At 41.0% G+C, this 17552-nt stretch overlaps 1 protein-coding gene across 2 annotated transcripts in view; it reads left to right on the top strand.

Moving 5' to 3' along the window:
- Positions 1-17180, top strand: part of LOC143767669 (uncharacterized) — a 32379-nt gene extending 15199 nt beyond the window's left edge. Inside the window, exons 2-7 of one of the 2 annotated variants that reach the window (XM_077256144.1) lie at positions 6071-6220; positions 6350-6529; positions 6604-6727; positions 6811-6908; positions 7108-7198; positions 14204-17180. In XM_077256144.1, coding sequence (XP_077112259.1) covers positions 6071-6220; positions 6350-6529; positions 6604-6727; positions 6811-6908; positions 7108-7198; positions 14204-15489 — 1929 coding nt within the window. In that variant the 3' untranslated portion in view covers positions 15490-17180. The remainder of the gene's footprint in view (positions 1-6070; positions 6221-6349; positions 6530-6603; positions 6728-6810; positions 6909-7107; positions 7199-14203) is intronic. The other variant, XM_077256145.1, reaches the window with a different exon arrangement.
- The last annotated feature ends 372 nt before the right edge of the window (positions 17181-17552 follow it).

Genomic DNA, 17552 nt, shown 5'->3' with positions numbered 1-17552 from the left:
TGGAGCATACTCTGCCCCGTTTTTGTGATCTTCCTTTCTGCACAGTTTGGGGAACCGGTCCTGGAAAAAGTTGATCTGGGACAACATGGGCACTATCAGTTTCAGAAGTACGGGAACCCTCACCTTCCTGAGTGCCAAACATTACGGCCCTGATGACTACCTCCTGAAACTGAAGGAAGGTCCCCGTATTGCCTGCAGATCAGAACAGCAGAAAAACATTGTATGGTGCCATCTATACAATGTGCACAGCCAATTTTTCGTTCCATACTTTAGCTTTTCGCATGGCACTGTATGGTTGGAGGATCTGATCTGAGAGATGTACACTAGGGTTGAGCGACCTTGACCTTTTTAGGGTCGAGTCATGTTTTGCGAAACCCGACTTTTTGAAAAGTCGAGTCGGGCGAAATCGGCCGATTACTGCGAAAAGTCGAGGATCGGCCGGAACACGAAACCCTATGCACGTCAATGGGGATTTTTTTTTTTTTTTTCTCTCTCTCTCTCTCTCTCTCTCTCTCTCTCTCTCTCTCTCTCTCTCTCTCTCTCTCTCTCTCTCTCTCTCTCTCTCTCTCTCTCTCTCTCTCTCTCTCTCTCTCTCTCCCCCCCCTCCGTCCCATATTCCCCTCCGTCCCAGCACAGAAAATCTCGTGTTACACATTGCAAATCCCTACTGCGCACAAGCGATAAAATGATGATAGCCGTGCACGCCCCTAACCCCTATGTCATCACTCTGCCCATACTCCTTCATTGGCTGAAAAAATGGCGCTAAACGCATCATACGAAACGCGACTCTGGCGCCAAGATCGCGTACCGCATGGCCGACCCCACACAGGGATCGGGTCGGGTTTCATGAGACGCCGACTTTGACAAAAGTCGGCGACTTATGAAAATGAACGATCCGTTTCGCTCAACCCTAATCTACACCCCTCATGTACCGATTGTTATCCAACTTACAATCTGGCTTTGGGACTTGTGTTGTGGTACCACAAACAGTGACAAGGGAGCTGTTGTCACAGTGTATGGTGGTGAAGATAAGAACATCCTTTTTTGTTGCATTGGGCTCGGCTTTTGCCTTTTCTCTGCGTTTGCGTCTTAGGCAGGCCTCTCTGATTTTTTCACATGGTGCCGCTGTACTTCTGACAGAGAGGGCGTTGTAGAGGGGGATGCTGGTGGGAAAGTTATCAATGTAGAAGTGATAACCCTTATCCAGCAGTGGGTGCAGCAATTCCCACACAATTTTCACACTCGCCCCCAGGACAGGATGGCATTCAGGGGGGTTAATCTGGGTGTCCTTTCCCTTGTAGACCCTAAATCTGTGGGTGTACCCTGAGGTATTCTTGCACAGTTTGTACAGTTTAATTCCTTACCTGGACCTCTTACTATTGTTGAAATTTTAGCCTACTTTTGAAATGAACCAGAGATTCATATATAGCGATGATCCTTTGGAGGTTGTGCGCTTCAGCTAATTTTCTGAGGAAGCGTTCAACTGCCGGCCTAATTTTATATAGACGATCAAAATTCGGATCGTCTCGGGGAGGACACTGCGCATTATCATTATAATGCAATAATTTTTGGATCTCTTCAAATTGTGTCCTTGTCATGGCCATACAGAATACCGGTACTGTACAGTATATCAGTATTCCAGTATTGACGAATTTCTGGTTTTCGGATTATGCCCATAAGCAGCACAATTCCCCAAAATTTCATAATCTCTGCTGCAGTTACAGGGGTCCATCTGGTGTTTGATGATGTGGGATTTTGGGTGAAAAATAGATGGGCATACAAGTTTGTCTCGGGCACCATAAGATTTATTATTTCCTCACTGAAAAACAATTTGAAGAAGTCAATGTCAGTGAGGCCAGAGGTGTCAAATTGGATTCCTGAGCTGCTGATGAAATCCGGAATAACGGGCTGATAATGTTCAGGGGGTGCAATCTATGTGGGATCGATTGTTGGAGGGGCTGCCGGGGTCCTTCCTAACTAAATGAGGAGGAGGAGGACTAAAGGAATGTGGGTTCTTCCTCACTGGTTGAATCCATGTTGGAGGCAAAGAAAGCATATGCCTCCTCTGGTGAATAGCGTCTTGACGAATGGGCCATTTGTATTTTTTCTTTCAAAACCCCGGGAATGTGTTTGTAAGTGGTGCTTTATACATGTAATGTGTGGAGCTTGTGTATAGGATGCTATTTATTATAAAAAGTAGATAGAAAATATTTAGAAGAAGCACTTAGAAGAAAAAATTGAAATGAAAAAATAGATGTAAAAAAAAAAAGTTTGCATTAAAAAAAATTAGAGACGTTCACTACACTAATGTCCCCCCTATAAATTTTCCTGGCACTAACTTTTCTTTTTTTTCTGCAAAAGAAAAACAAACGTCATCAACAATGCAACGTATGCTCCCCTAATGCACTACCTAAAAATTTACCCGATGCAAACAAATTTTTTTACAAATGAAAAGATGTCACCAATATATGCTCCCCTAATGCACTTGCTAAAAATTTACTTAACTCAAATAATTATTTGTTTGCAAAAAAAAAAAAAAAATGAACATCACCAACAATGTGACGTATGCTCCACTAATGCACTAGAAATTACCCGGCGATAACCTTTTTTTGTGCAAAAGAAAGACGCTACCTCCCTCTCTGTACATGTACTCGTCACCAAATACTGTGACGTCCGATACACTAACACGCTACCTTGCTACGTATGAAACTATTCTGTGCAATTTTTTTTCTCTAAAACTACTGTACTTTCTGGACTATAAGACACACCCCAAATTTTGGGGTGGAAAATAGCAGAAAACAAGATTTAAATATGATGGGGTCCGTCTAAGGGTATGTGCACACAACGGAAGCCAATGCCAGATATCCAAGTAAAGTTAAGAAGAAGAAGCTAAACGCGAAACGCGCGTCGGGGCAGGCACCGCATATACAGGTTATGTATTCATCTTTTTCTACTAATAGTTTATATTTAGGCGCATATTTATGGAGCATTTACTATGAATTGTACTTCACTCCTTGATAGTCCGTATGGCAGTATGGCTATGGCAGTAATGGTATGATTATAACAGCCTGGGATATATAAACGTATTTGCACTATTGCAATTATTTATATGGCACTAAGCACTTTTTGTATTACCCCTATATGGCTATATATGTACTAAGCACTGCACTTTGGCTAATTTACCCAGGGCATCTATGTAATGGCTCTACTCTGGCTATAGGGATTAGAATTGGGATTTTTCTTAGACCTTGATGTTAATTTGGTATCAAATTTAATTAAACTGACTATAAAAATGTGGATTGATGTATATATATCTTGATATTATTCCATATTATCCTGTATATGGCGGTACTACTTTTTGCATTTGTAGCTCCGTTTTTGTGCTTTTTTTGTGTATTTTTAAATTATTTAATAAAGATAGTTGTTGAACTTTACTTGACATTGGCTTCCGTTGTTTTTGTAGATTTTTCTTGAGTTTTGGGAAGTGCCATATTTGTAGCCATTTCTTTATAAGGGTATGTGCACACGTTGTGGATTTGCCTGTGGAGTTTTCTGCTCAGATTCTTCCTCTCTTGGCAGAAAACGCAGGTAAAAATTTGATGCGTTTTTCATGTGGATTTTCATGCGTGTTTGTAAGCTAAATAAAGATCTATTATTTAGCAAAAAAAAAGAATTGTGATGTCATTTCTTGTCCAACCTCTTTATTTACATACTCCATTGAAAAATAATGTTAACACACAGATAGATCTATAGATAGATAGATCGATCTACAAGGTGGGCCACTTATATGGATACACCTAAATAAAATGGGAATGGTTGGTGATATCAACTTCCTGTTTGCGGCACATAAGTATATGGGAGGGGAAAACGTTTCAAGATGGGTGGTGACCATGGCGGCCATTTTGAAGTTGGCTATTTTGGATCCAACTTTATTTTTTCCAATGGGAAGAGGGTCATGTGACACATCAAACTTATTGAGAATTTCACAAGAAAAACAATGGTGTGCTTGCTTTGAATATAACTTTATTCTTTCATGAGTTATTTACATCATTCACACCATTTGTTTTTCTTGTGAAATTCTCAATAAGTTTGATGTGTCACATGACCGTCTCATGGCACAGGGCCTGTCTCATGGTACAGGACCCCCACACAGTATAATGTTCTTACAGTACCGCCGACCTTCAAACACATTATGATAATATGAGATGCCCCTCACAATATTCTACCACCCAAACCACTATATAATAAATCCTCACTTATCCCCATTCTTGATACCATATAGCCACTTTCTGTTTTTCATGTAATATATGGAATCCTACAAGAAAATGCTAAAGAAAACCACAACATAATATAAAGAGAAAATAAAACACTGAACATGGAGACATTGCTATCAAATATCTCCTGTCTTGGTTGTTACAAAAAAATATTTTATAAAAGCCTCAAACTTCTGTGTGTGAATCAGAGCTGAGATCTAGCATGATAGAAGATTACAGTGCGGGGAAGACGGGAAACCTTCATATAGAGGCCGGTGGGGATGGAGTCAGTGACCGACTCTGGACAAATATGTTTCTAGAGCCGTAGTAGAAGATGAAGATGTCGTCCTCATCATGAAGTAGTTATTTCTCCTGTCACGTGTAATGAATATCTCCTGCAGTATTGCTAATGCCGATTCCAGGGTCGGTAAATGAGACGAGAATTAGCGTTATGGAAGATGAGTCTATGAGGAACGTATTCAGCTGCCGACTCCGAGGAAGAAACTGCTTGTTGTCTGAGGCCTAAAATATATACCGAATATACTCGAGTATAAGCAGAGATTTTCAGCCCATTTTTTGGGGCTGAAAATCCCCCTCTCGGCTTATACTCGAGTCATACCCAGGGGTCGGCAGAGGAGGGGAGCTGTCTAATTATACTTACCTGCTCCTGGCACGGTCCCTGCTCCCCGGCACCCCAGCTTCTTCCTGTACTGAGCGGTCACATGGTATCGCTTATTACAGTAATGAATATGCGGCTCCACCTCCCATAGGGGTGGAGCTGCATATTCATTACTGAAATGAGCAGTAACGGTGACCGCTCAGTACAGGAAGAAGCCGTGGCGCCAGGGAACATATGTGCAGGGACCGCGCCAGGAGCAGGCGAGTATAACGGGGAGGGGTGCGCTGTGCGATATTCACCTGCTCCCAGTTCCGGGCGCCTCTCCGTCTTCAGTGTCTTCTGCAGTGACGCTCAGGTCAGAGGGCGCGGTGACGTGGTTAGTGCGCACCCTCTGCCTGAACGTCAGTGCAGAAGACTCTGAAGACGGAGCAGCACCGAAACGAGGAAAGGTGAATATTGAAAGTTCCGGGGGCCTGAGCGACGAAGAGGTGAGTATGTGATTTTTTTTTTTTCTTATCGCAGCAACAGCAAATGGGGCAAGTGTCTCTATGGAGCATCTTATGAGGCCATAATCAACGTTTGTGCAGCACTATATGGGGCAAGTGTCTACTGTATATGGTGCATCTTATGGGGCCATAATCAACGTTTGTGCAGCATTATATGGCGCAAATGTCTGTATGGAGTATCTTATGGGGCCATAATCAACATTTGTGCAGCATTATATTGGGCAAATGTGTCTATGGAGCATCTTATGGGGCCATTATTAACCTTTATGCAGGATTATATGGGGCATATTTTAATATGGAGCATCTTATGGGGTCATCATACACTTTATGGAGCATTATAGGGGGCTCCTCATTCAATATGGATATTCAAAAACACTTAACCTACTGATATCTCAATTAATTTTACTTTTATTGGTATCTTTTTTTACTTTTGACATTTACCGGTAGCTGCTGCATTTCCCATCCTAGGCTTATACTCGAGTCATTAAGTTTTCCCAGTTTTTTGTGGCAAAATTAAGGGGGTCGGCTTATACTCGAGTATATACGGTACGTTTTATTAGTAGGTGTAAAGAAGAAAACTGAATACTGTAAGATAATAAATCTCCTCGTATGTTTCCCTTATTATCTCCAGTAATTGTATTATTACACAGGATTTTTATGATGTTACATCGGCTCATCTTCTTCTCATTCAGGTCTCTACAATATCGGATCCTCTCTGTGAAAATCTTCTATACAAGAGAATTTTCCCGATTTACGCCTCAAGGATGAATATGGACAGAGACAAGATGGCAGAGAAGATATTACACCTCACCCTAGAGATCCTCTTCCGGCTTACTGGAGAGGTGAGAGATTCTGATGACTTCACATTACATCATTCTTATCTATGGAAATAACAGATGGACAGAACTGGAGAGGTGAGGACTCTGGAAATGTCTGTAGTGAGATTTATTAATGTGTCTCTCCATAACCAGGATTACACAGTAGTGAAGAAGACCTCTAGTGAGCGCTGTCAGGACCCTGTGTCTGAGAGATGGGGAAGACCTCTGAGCCCAATCATAGGGCCTCCACCTCACCCCCTGATACATGAGGACATCAATGATCAGAAGATCCTAGAACTCACCTACAAGATGATTGAGCTGCTGACTGGAGAGGTGACACTGCTGGGACATTATACAGTAACGCTATGAAGGGATCCGGGGGATGACGGTATCATTGTATGTGTCAGGTTCCTATAAGGTGTCAGGATGTCGCTGTCTATTTCTCCATGGAGGAGTGGGAGTATTTAGAAGGACACAAAGATCTGTACAAGGACGTCATGATGGAGGTTCCTCAGTCCCTCACATCACCAGGTAATAGACAGGACTAAATACACATGGCCTATAATTATCTGTATATAAAGAATGAATTCAGTCCCTGTATGTGTTTTCTCCAGATCTATCCAGTAAGAGGACAACACCAGAGAGATGTCCCCGTCCTCTTCTTCCACAGGAATGTAATCGAGAAGATCCCAGTATTCCTCAGGATCATCAGGTAGATGGAGAGAAGGTGTCATGAGATCTCCCCTATGATGTGTAGACGGCTGTGAAGGTCTTGTGCTCAGTCTTGTTTTATCCCCCCAGTATTATATGAATTATACTTGTGTAATGAGAACGGTGGAGATGGCAGGATTAGAGCTGATCATAGATGTGGCTTCTCCGTCTGTCTGTGACTTTTATAATATTTGTTTCAGGGTGAAGATCTGACCCATATTAATACTACCGAGACATATGTGAGGAGTGATGAGCGGAGTAAAGAGGAGATTCCTACATATGATTACCCAGGTGAGTACTAACCACTAAATGTAGCTAAGTCACAGATTCTTCTCAGTCACCGGCTGTGGCTGCTTTATCGGTCGTGTAGTCTGGTCGTATCACAATCGTGTGATCACCATTTTGCCTCTAAACCACAAAATTCTGCTCCATTTGGAAATGTTGAAATTTCTTTGTGCAATTGTGAAATCCTTTTCAATAGAACTTTCAACCTGGAGGATCCACCTACCTCCTGGGATTAGAAGACGCTGACACTTACCTGCCCAGATCTGTAAACTACAAAGCCAAATGATAGCAAACGTAGAATGTGCTGACAAGTTAGAAAATCACTTGAAGAAAAATATTATGATTGGCCTATAAGAGAAAGTGGAGGGTAATGATGCTGTTGGCTTCCTAGAACCCTGATACCTTATTGGATGAATCTCCCTTCTCTGCTGCCGAATGTGCTCATATGGTCCCTACAAGACCAGGTCCAGTCTTTCTGGTCAAACTTCGCTTTTGTGATCGAGAACATTAAATGTGCAGTGAGGGCCAAGTGTGAATTTCTGTACATTAACAACAGAGTTTCCCTTTATCCTGACTTCTCACTTTCTTTTAAAACCGACTAACTTTAGGGAGGATTGTGATAAACTACATAAAAAACATTACACCTGTGTCATGATATATCTCTAAGCTGTACGTGGCTGATGGCTGTAATATACATTTATTCACGCCTGCAGGAGATGTGTTGGCATGGCCCGCGCCCTGGTTTCATGGATTCACAACACGTCATAAATTACATTATGTTTTCAATCCTAAGGAATTCAGATTACTGCACAATCTCTCCTGAAATGGGGGCACTAATACTTTCTCTATTCTTATCTTTGACTATCTAATATTTGTTTTTGAAGCTCATCTGACAGAAAATATTGGCCCTTTTGTTAGTTTAGGTTGTCAAGAACCACCTAGCCACATACAGTAATTACCCCAGAGAGGTTCCACCACTAGTTACTCATTTATTTCTGATGAAGACTGTTGAGTTTGATCATTTCAGTAGATGTGTTATTGTCCATAGTCACAGTTTTTGACTACAGTAGTTAGTTACCAAAATACTCTGATAACCAGTTCCTGACGCCAGTTTTGTGTTCCTAATCAGGGCCCATTTTTCAAATCTGACGTGTGTCACTTTGTGGTGAGAATTTTAGAATTCTTTACAAAATGTAAACCCCATTTTTTTCACTTTCACAAATGGGAATAGCAAACAGTTGGCCCTCACATTATTTTCCAATGTCTCTTGAATCTTATAATTCCCTATATACGGTTGTACATTACTGTCTGGGCACATGGCAGGGTTGAGAAGGGAAGTAGCGCCATTTAACAATTTTAATCCAGATCTTACTGGAATAGTGTGCAGAAACAATGTAATGGAGTCACTGTTCAGGGTCACCTGGCTGCTCAAAAGATGGCCACCAAGGCTTGGCGCTATCAACTCCATTTTCCTGATCCCAGCCTTTAGAAGGGAACCTGTCAGTAGGATTGTGCACAGTAGCCTACAGACACTGTCAGGTCGGCGCCGTTATACTAATTACAATGATACCTTGGTTAATGAAACCCGTCTTCTGGTTGTTTAATCCTTATTTTGAGTTTTTGGTTAATGATATTCCCGTGCTCTGGACCAGCCTGTGGGGGGTCTTCATGTGGTGCTCTGATTAGGTATTCATCTGTATGGCTTCTGACAGGTCACTGATCACTCATTGAACTGCCCCCTAGTTCACATAATGAATATTATGAATATCTTTGAAAAAAAATTCATTTGGAAATAGCGCTGGTCGTGCCTGCACAGTAGCAGCTATCCGTGATCTGATAGCTGCTATTGTGCAGGCATCGGTGGCATCATCGTGGTAGCAAAAAAATAAATAAAAAAATCCTCCAAGATGGCGCTGCCTGCACAGTAGCAGCTGTCTGCGATCGCCAAGCTGCTTTTGCGCAGGCAGCTTTATTTTGCAGGAGGAATTTTTTTTTGTCTAGCAAAATAGCGCGCATGCGCAATAGCAGCTATCGGATCATTGATAGCTGCTACTGCGCAAGTGCTACCGACTCTATTTCCAAACAGTTTTTTTTTATTAGGAATTTCAGGAAAACAGCAAAGAAATGTATATATAATTAATTACATATGTGATTATGGTGCTGTGCAGGTGCTGCTGCTGGCATCTGCCTGCAGAAGGGTTGTTTTTTTTGCTAAATGTGGTTTGTGCACACTGCAAGGCTCAGAAGCTAGGGGGAGATTTGACTTTGGGAGAACGGATATTACTGGATAAGTTTATGAAAGCCATGTTGCTTTTGAAGCGCCTTTGAGCCACTAATAATGTGGAAACTTCTGCTTTTTCACTGACAGACGATGGACCTGAGTGGGAACTTGTTTTTAATGAGTGGAGTAGAATGTTTTATTGGTATTATGTTCATCAACATAATGTTTCTTTGTGCCTTTTTTTCCATATTTGGGAGGCAGAATGAACAAACAGTTGAACACAACGCTCCACTGGATCATCTTATGAGGTTTTCTATTAGTTTAAAACAAGAGGAAAAAATATGGAGCTAAAGTCCAAAATACTAAAAAGGTATAAGTTTATTCGATAGAATCAATTAGTAACATTCATTTAAATACATGTAACATTAATACAAGAGACATGTTCAGCAGAGAGATCAGGTAGATATCAGTGTGTAGACCAAATAGTACCACATCATTAGTTTAATAAAGTGCTTAGTGCCGTTCCATCAGAACAGGGAAAAAAAAACATGAAGTAAGATGGTAAGTAGCAACCATAATAATCCGTGCCTAGCGCTAAAGTGCCCAATATATATCAGACCATCTCCTATCCTATGGTTCCTTACCCATCATGTGGTATATCGGGACCCACGCCATGCAGCCCCTATGTGCGTTTCGTGTTGGCTTCATCAGGGGGCAATGCTGATACCTTTTATTATTTGGACTTCAGCTCCATATTTTTTCCTCCTGTTTTCAACATATTTAGATTTGGAGTGTCTTTTTGTTAATGCTTGGCTCACTGTTTCCCCACATGGGGTAGAACGTACATGACAGATTTGCACTAATGGTTCCTTTTATGGTCTGTATTTATCTTATGAGTTTTTCTATTAGGCCGGGGTCACACTTAACGTATGAAAAGTCGGTCCGAGTCTCCGTGCCAGGAGTCGCACAAATGTTCTCCGTATGGTCATCCGTGTGCAATGCGTTCGCAATGCGATGATGTGATTTTCTTGCACCCATGTATCCGTATGGCATCCTTATGACATGCATATGGCTTTACATTTCTCACTGCTTTTCCCCATTGAATTTAATGGCTCAATGGGCTGAAATGAGGAAAATGTGTGCGTATTTCTCACAAGTCATACTGATGGTCCGTGTGGTGTCCGATTTTTTTTTCTCGCTTGCACTTGCGAGACTCGGGCGATATACACGTACAATCACAGCATGATGCATGCGGAATACTCAGAGAAAAAAACAGTTATGTGAGCTGTCCCATAGATTAACCCCTTTCTGACATTAGATGTACTATCCCGTCGAGGTGGGGTGGGCCCGCATGACCACCGACGGGATAGTATGTCATAGCGATCGGCCGCACTTACGGGTGGGAGCACGGCCGATCGCGGCCTGGTGTCAGCTGACTATCGCAGCTGACATCCGGCACTATGTGCTAGGAGTGGTCACGGACCGCCCCCGGCACATTAACCCCCGGCACACTGCGGTCAAACATGATTGCAGTGTTCCGGCGGTGTAGGGAAGCATCGAGCAGGGAAGGGGCTTGCGTGCTCCGAGGGTCTCCTACCTTCTTCTCCATGCAGGTCCTGGATCCAAAATGGCTGCGGGGCTGCATCTGGGTCCTGCAGGGAGGTGGCTTACCAGTGCCTGCTCAGAGCAGGTGCCGGGAAGCCTCCCTGCAGTGCAAGTCAGATCGCTGATCTGACACAGTGCACAGCAAAGTGTCAGATCAGCGATCTGACACTTTACTGTGATGCACCCCTGGGGAAAAGTAAAAAAGTAAAAAAAAATAAAAAATTTATGTGTAAAAAAAAAAAAAAAAAACAACAAAAAACCCTAACTAAATTAAAAAAAATATATATATATATTGTTCCAATAAATGCATTCCTTTATCTTAAAAAAAAAATAAAAAAACAATAAAAGTACACATTTAATATCGCCGCGTCCGTACCGACCCACCCTATAAAACTGTCCCACTAGTTAACCCCTTCAGTGAACACCGTAAAAAAAAACGAGGCAAAAACAACGCTTTATTATCATACCGCCAAACAAAAAGTGGAATAGCACGCGAACAAAAAGACGGATATAAATAATCATGGTACCTCTAAAAATGTCATCTTATCCCGCAAAAAATGAGCTGCCATACAGCATCATCAGCAAAAAAAAAAAAAGTTATAGTCCTCAGAATAAAGTGATGCAAAAATAATTATTTTTTCAATAAAATACTTTTTATCGTATAAAAACGCCAAAACATAAAAAATATAAATGAGGTATTGCTGTAATCGTACCTGACCCGAAGAATAAAACTGCTTTATCCATTTTACCAAACACAGAACGGTATAAACGTCTCCCCCCAAAAAAGAAATTCATGAATAGCTGTTTTTTGGTGATACTGCCTCACAAAAATCGGAATAAAAAGCGATTAAAAAAAAGTCACGTGTCCGAAAATGTTAGCAATAAAAACGCCAACTCGTCCCGCAAAAAACAGGACCTCACATGACTTTGTGGACCAAAATATGGAAAAATTATAGCTCTTAAAATGTGGTAAAGCAAAAAAATATTTAAATATAAAGCGTCTTTTAGTGTGTGACGACTGCCAGTCATAAAAATCCGCTAAAAAACCGCTCTAAAAGTAAATCAAACCCCTTCATCACTCCTTTAGTTAGGGAAAAATAAAAAAAATGTATTTATTTCCATTTTCCGGTTAGGGATAGGGCTAGGTTTAGGGCTACGGTTAGGGCTAAGGTTGGGGCTAGGGTTAGGGTTTGGATTACACTTACGGTTGGGATTAGGGTTAGGGGTGTGTCAGGGATAGGGGTGTGGTTAGGGTTATGGTTGGGATTAGGGTTAGGGGTGTGGTTGGGATAAGGGTTAGGGGTGTGATTGGGTTAGGGTTTCAGTTAGAATTGGGGGTTTCCACTGTTTAGGCACATCAGGGCTCTCCAAACGCGACATGGCGTCCGATCTCAATTCCAGCCAATTCTGTGTTGAAAAAGTAAAACAGTACTCCTTCCCTACCGAGCTCTCCCGTGTGCCCAAACAGGGGTTTACCCCAACATATGGGGTATCAGCGTACTCAGGAAAAATTGGACAACAACTTCTGCAGTCCAATTTCTCTTGTTATCCTTGGGAAAATAAAAATTTGGGGGGCTAAAAAACCATTTCTGTGGGAAAAAAAAAAATTTATTTTCAAGGATCTGCGTTAACTGTAGTGAAACACTTGGGGGTTCAAAGTTCTCACAACATTTCTAGATAGGTTCCTTGGGGTGTCTAGTTTCTAATATGAGGTCACTTGTGGGGGGTTTCTACTGTTTAGGTACATTAGGGGCTCTGCAAACGCAATGTGACGCCTGCAGAGCATTCCATCTAAGTCTGCATTCCAAATGGCGCTCCTTCCCTTCCGAGCTCTCCCATGCGCCCAAACTGTGGTTACCCCCCACATATGGGGTATCATCGTACTCAGGACAAATTGCACAACAATGTTTGGGGTCCAATTTCTCCTGTTACCCTTGGGAAAATACAAAACTGGGAGCTAAAAAATAATTTTTGTGGGAAAAAAAATAATTTTTATTTTCACGGCTCTGCGTCATAAACTGTAATGAAACACTTGGGGGTTGAAAGCTCTCACACCACATCTAGATAAGATCCTTAGGGGGTTTACTTTCTAAAATGGTGTCACTTGTGGGGGGTTTCAATGTTTAGGCACATTAGTGGCTCTCCAAACGCAACATGGCGTCCCATCTCAATTCCAGCCAATTTTGCATTGAAAAGTCGAATGGCGCTCCTTCCCTTCCGAGCTCTGCCATGCGCCCAAACAGTGGTTTACCCGCACATATGGGGTATCGGGGTACTCAGGACAAATTGTACGACAACTTTTGGGGTCCATTTTCTCCTGTTACCCTTGGTAAAATAAAACAAATTGGAGCTGAAGTAAATTTTTTGTGAAAAAAAAATTAAATGTTCATTTTTTTAAACATTCCCAAAATTCCTGTGAAGCAATAGAAGGGTTAATAAACTTCTTGAATGTGGTTTTGAGCACCTTGAGGGGTACAGTTTTTAGAATGGTGTCACACTTGGTTATTTTCTATCATATAGACCCCTCAAAATGACTTCAAATGTGATGTGGTCCCTAAAAAAAATGGTGTTGTAAAAATGAGAAATTGCTGGTCAACTTTTAACCCTTATAACTCCCTAACAAAAAAAATGTGTTTACAAAATTGTGCTGATGTAAAGTAGAGATGTGGGAAATGTTACTTATTAAGTATTGTGTGTGACATATCTCTGTGATTTAAGGGCATAAAAATTCAAAGTTGGAAAATTGTGAAATTTTCGCCAAATTTCAGTTTTTTTTTCACAAATAAACGCAGGTAATATCAAATAAATTTTACCACTATCATGAAGTACAATATGTCTCGAGAAAACAGCATCAGAATCACCGGGAAAAATTGAAGTGTTCCAGGGTTATAACCTCATAAAGGGACAGTGATCAGAATTGTAAAAATTGGCCTGGTCATTAACGTGCAAACCACCCTTGGGGGTAAAGGGGTTAACAGTGGTCCGAGTGCAATACGAGGTTTTCTCGCATTGCACTCGTCTGTATTCAATGCTAGTGTGATCCCAGTCTTAGACCGTGAACTGTTATTGTCTTGGTGGATAATTCAATATTTTACATAACTTGTCATTTTTACAGACCGTTTAAATAGAAATGTTAAATGACATTCAAAGATATTTTATTCAAAAATAATTTGTTTTATTCTTAGCAGATGACTGTACCAGGAGATCAGAGGGACAGCTAACAGTGTCAATTTTTAAATCCGATGATCTTGGGACCCCACAGGATATAACTGAATTGAATGCCATTACTCCAGATATACCATCATCCCTTCACTGCAAAGATCTTTCATCTGATCCTTTGAAGCAGGTCCTGTCTTTTGATTCATTACCGACTGCTAAGGAAAATCAAAGTCACAAAACAAGCATTAAAAACAGAAATAGTCCTAAATCAAAAAAGCCATTTTCATGTTCAGAATTTAGAAATTGGTTTCCCATTGAAAACATTGAAAAGTCCTTTCTTAAACATCCAAAAATTCACAAAGTTGAGAAAAGTTTTTCCTGTGCCATGTGTGAGAAATGTTTTAATTTCAAATCAAATCTTTTTAGACACCAAAGATGTCACACAGGGGAGAAGCCTTTTTCATGTTCAGAATGTGGGAAATGTTTTAGCCAAAAAACAGATTTGGTTCAGCACCATAGAACCCACACAGGGGAGAAGCCTTTTTCATGTTCAGAATGTGGGAAATGTTTTAACCGAAAAGCATATCTTGATAGCCACCAGAGAACCCACACAGGGGAGAAGCCTTTTTCCTGTTCAGTCTGTGGGAAATGTTTTAACCAAAAATCACAACTTGTTATACACCAGAGAATTCACACAGGGGAGAAGCCTTATTCCTGTCCAGAATGTGGGAAATGTTTTAACGAGAAAAGAGATCTTGTTATTCACCAGAGAACTCACACAGGGGAGAAGCCTTTTTCCTGTTCAGAATGTGGGAAATGTTTTAATAGGAAATGTAGTCTTATTAAACACCAAAGAACCCACACAGGGGTAAAACCTTTTTCATGTTCAGAATGTGGGAAATGTTTTAGCCAAAAAACAGATTTGGTTAAGCACCATAGAACCCACACAGGGGAGAAGCCTTTTTCATGTTCAGAATGTGGGAAATGTTTTAACCGAAAAGTGTATCTTGATAGCCACCAGAGAACCCACACAGGGGAGAAGCCTTTTTCCTGTCCAGAATGTGGGAAATGTTTTAACCAAAGATCACAACTTGTTATACACCAGAGAATTCACACAGGGGAGAAGCCTTATTCCTGTCCAGAATGTGGGAAATGTTTTAAAGAGAAAAGAGATCTTGTTATTCACCAGAGAACCCACTCAGGGAAGAGGCCTTTTTCCTGTCCAGAATTTGAGAAATATTTTAATAAGAAATCTAATCTTGTTACACACCAAAGAACCCACACAGAGGAGAAGTCTTCTTCATGTTCATAATGTTGAAAATGTTTTAAATAAAAATTGTATTTCTTACAGGGGTTGTCCATTACTAGGACAACCCCTTGTCATTCCTCATGCCTGGCCTATTTCAAATAAAAACACTCATACTCACTTTCTGTGCCAGCGCCGTTCCAATGGTCTTGACATGAGCACGGCACCCAATCAGCACTGGCTTCACTCTTCCTGCCTTTGGATGTATTGAACATCAACAGGAAGCTATTGCTGGGGCTTCGATCTGACTTAGGCCAGAGTCACACTAGAGAGGAATATGGATGAGTGCTATGCGATAAAATGTCGCCGTTTTTTTCCTCAGCCGTATTGTATGTGCGAGTGAAATCGCAGCATGCTACAAATGTCACCAACTCTCGGCCGACTATCGGCTCACTCGCACCCATATAAGCCTATGTATGCGAGTGAGGCAATGCACATCACTCAGATATCATCCAAGTGATGTGCGATATACGCTGGCTGACCCTGGCAATTCATTTCTCCGCCTCCTCCGCAGGTGTGCAAAAGGCTCGGAGCACAGATGCATGACACTCAACTCCTGCTAGCAGCAGAGCAGGAGCCGAGGGTCATTATCATATCGCATCGGATGCAATACGCTAGTGTGACACCGACCTTACTCTTATTGTTTGATATGTCCAAAAGTGGAGACAGTGAAAAAAGTTTATGAACGCACTTGCTTTCGAAACGCATTTGGTATTCTATTAGTCTTTTCACTACGTTCCCTATGATCCTTAACCCCCAGAGGTATTTTTGGTTTTCACTCCCCTTCTTCCTAGAGCCATAACTTTTTGTTTTTTTCCGTCAATATTGCCATGTTAGGGTTTGTTTTTTGTAGGACGGGTTGTACCTTTGAATGACACCATTGGTTTTATCATGTCATGTACCAGAAAACAAGAAAAAATTCCAAGTGCTTTGAAATTGCAAAAAAAGTGCAATCCCACACTTGTTTTTTTTGTTTGGCTTTTTTACTAGATTCACTAAACCAAACATGTCTAGGTTCTTTTTTTATCTAAAGGGTAAAAAAAAAATTCCAAACTTTGTTTAAAAAATAAATAAATAAATAAATTGCACCATTTTCTGATACCCGTAGCGTTTCTACTTTTCGTGATCTCAGGTTGGGTGAGGGCTTATTTTTTGCATGCCGAGCTGACGTTTTTATGCGTACCATTTTGGTGCAGATACGATCTTTTGATCGTCCGTTATTGCATTTTAATGCAATGTTGCAGGTACAAAAAAATCGTAATTCTGGCGTTTTGACTTTTTTTCTCTTAACGCCATTTAGTAATCAGGTTAATCCTTTTTTTATTGATAGATCGGGCGATTCTGAACACTGCAATACCAAATATGTATATGTTTGATTTTTTTTTATTGTTTTATTTTAAATGGGGGGGAAAGTTGGGCGATTTAAATTTTTTTTTTTTTTTTTTACTTTTGGTATGCTTCAATAGTCTCCATGCCAAACCACTGGTGACCTGGGATCAAATGACGGTGGTCAACCGTGGACGGATTTCCGGCGCGATTGCCGGAAGTGCGAGTTACATGCTGCTGTCAAATTCCGTTGTCAAACTCTAAAGGGTTAATAGCCACGAGTGGATCGCGATTCCACCCTCAGCTATTCCGGGCACTTCTCAGCTGTTTAAAACAGCTGACATGTTCCGGGAAAGATGTGGGTTCACCGCCGGAGCCAACATCACAGGGAGGGTGTCCGACATCAGCGTAAATGTACACCCGATGTCGGAAAGGGGTTAAATAAATTTTTCCTACATGTTTCAACCAAGAAAGAAAAAAGACCTTTTGATATGGCTATATTTTAACTTTGAAAAAATAAAGAATTCATAAATTTAAACATGTCTTTGAATTGTATTAGAAGCTGGATAAATCTTCTCCTTTCTAGTGAGATGGGGTTGTCCAAGAAGTGGACATCACCTTTAAACATCAAAAATGTCACACAGAGAGAAACCATTATCATACCTAGAGTGCGAAAAATAAATTAATGGAAAATCGTATTTATGTCTGAAAAAAAGTGGCGCAAGGTGTTAAAGCTCTTTCCT

This window comes from Ranitomeya variabilis, chromosome 4 (assembly GCF_051348905.1).
Source record: "Ranitomeya variabilis isolate aRanVar5 chromosome 4, aRanVar5.hap1, whole genome shotgun sequence".
Lineage (NCBI taxonomy): Eukaryota > Metazoa > Chordata > Amphibia > Anura > Dendrobatidae > Ranitomeya > Ranitomeya variabilis.
The sequence above is the reverse complement of the archived record's forward strand: the minus strand, read 5'-3'. Positions and strand labels throughout refer to the sequence as shown.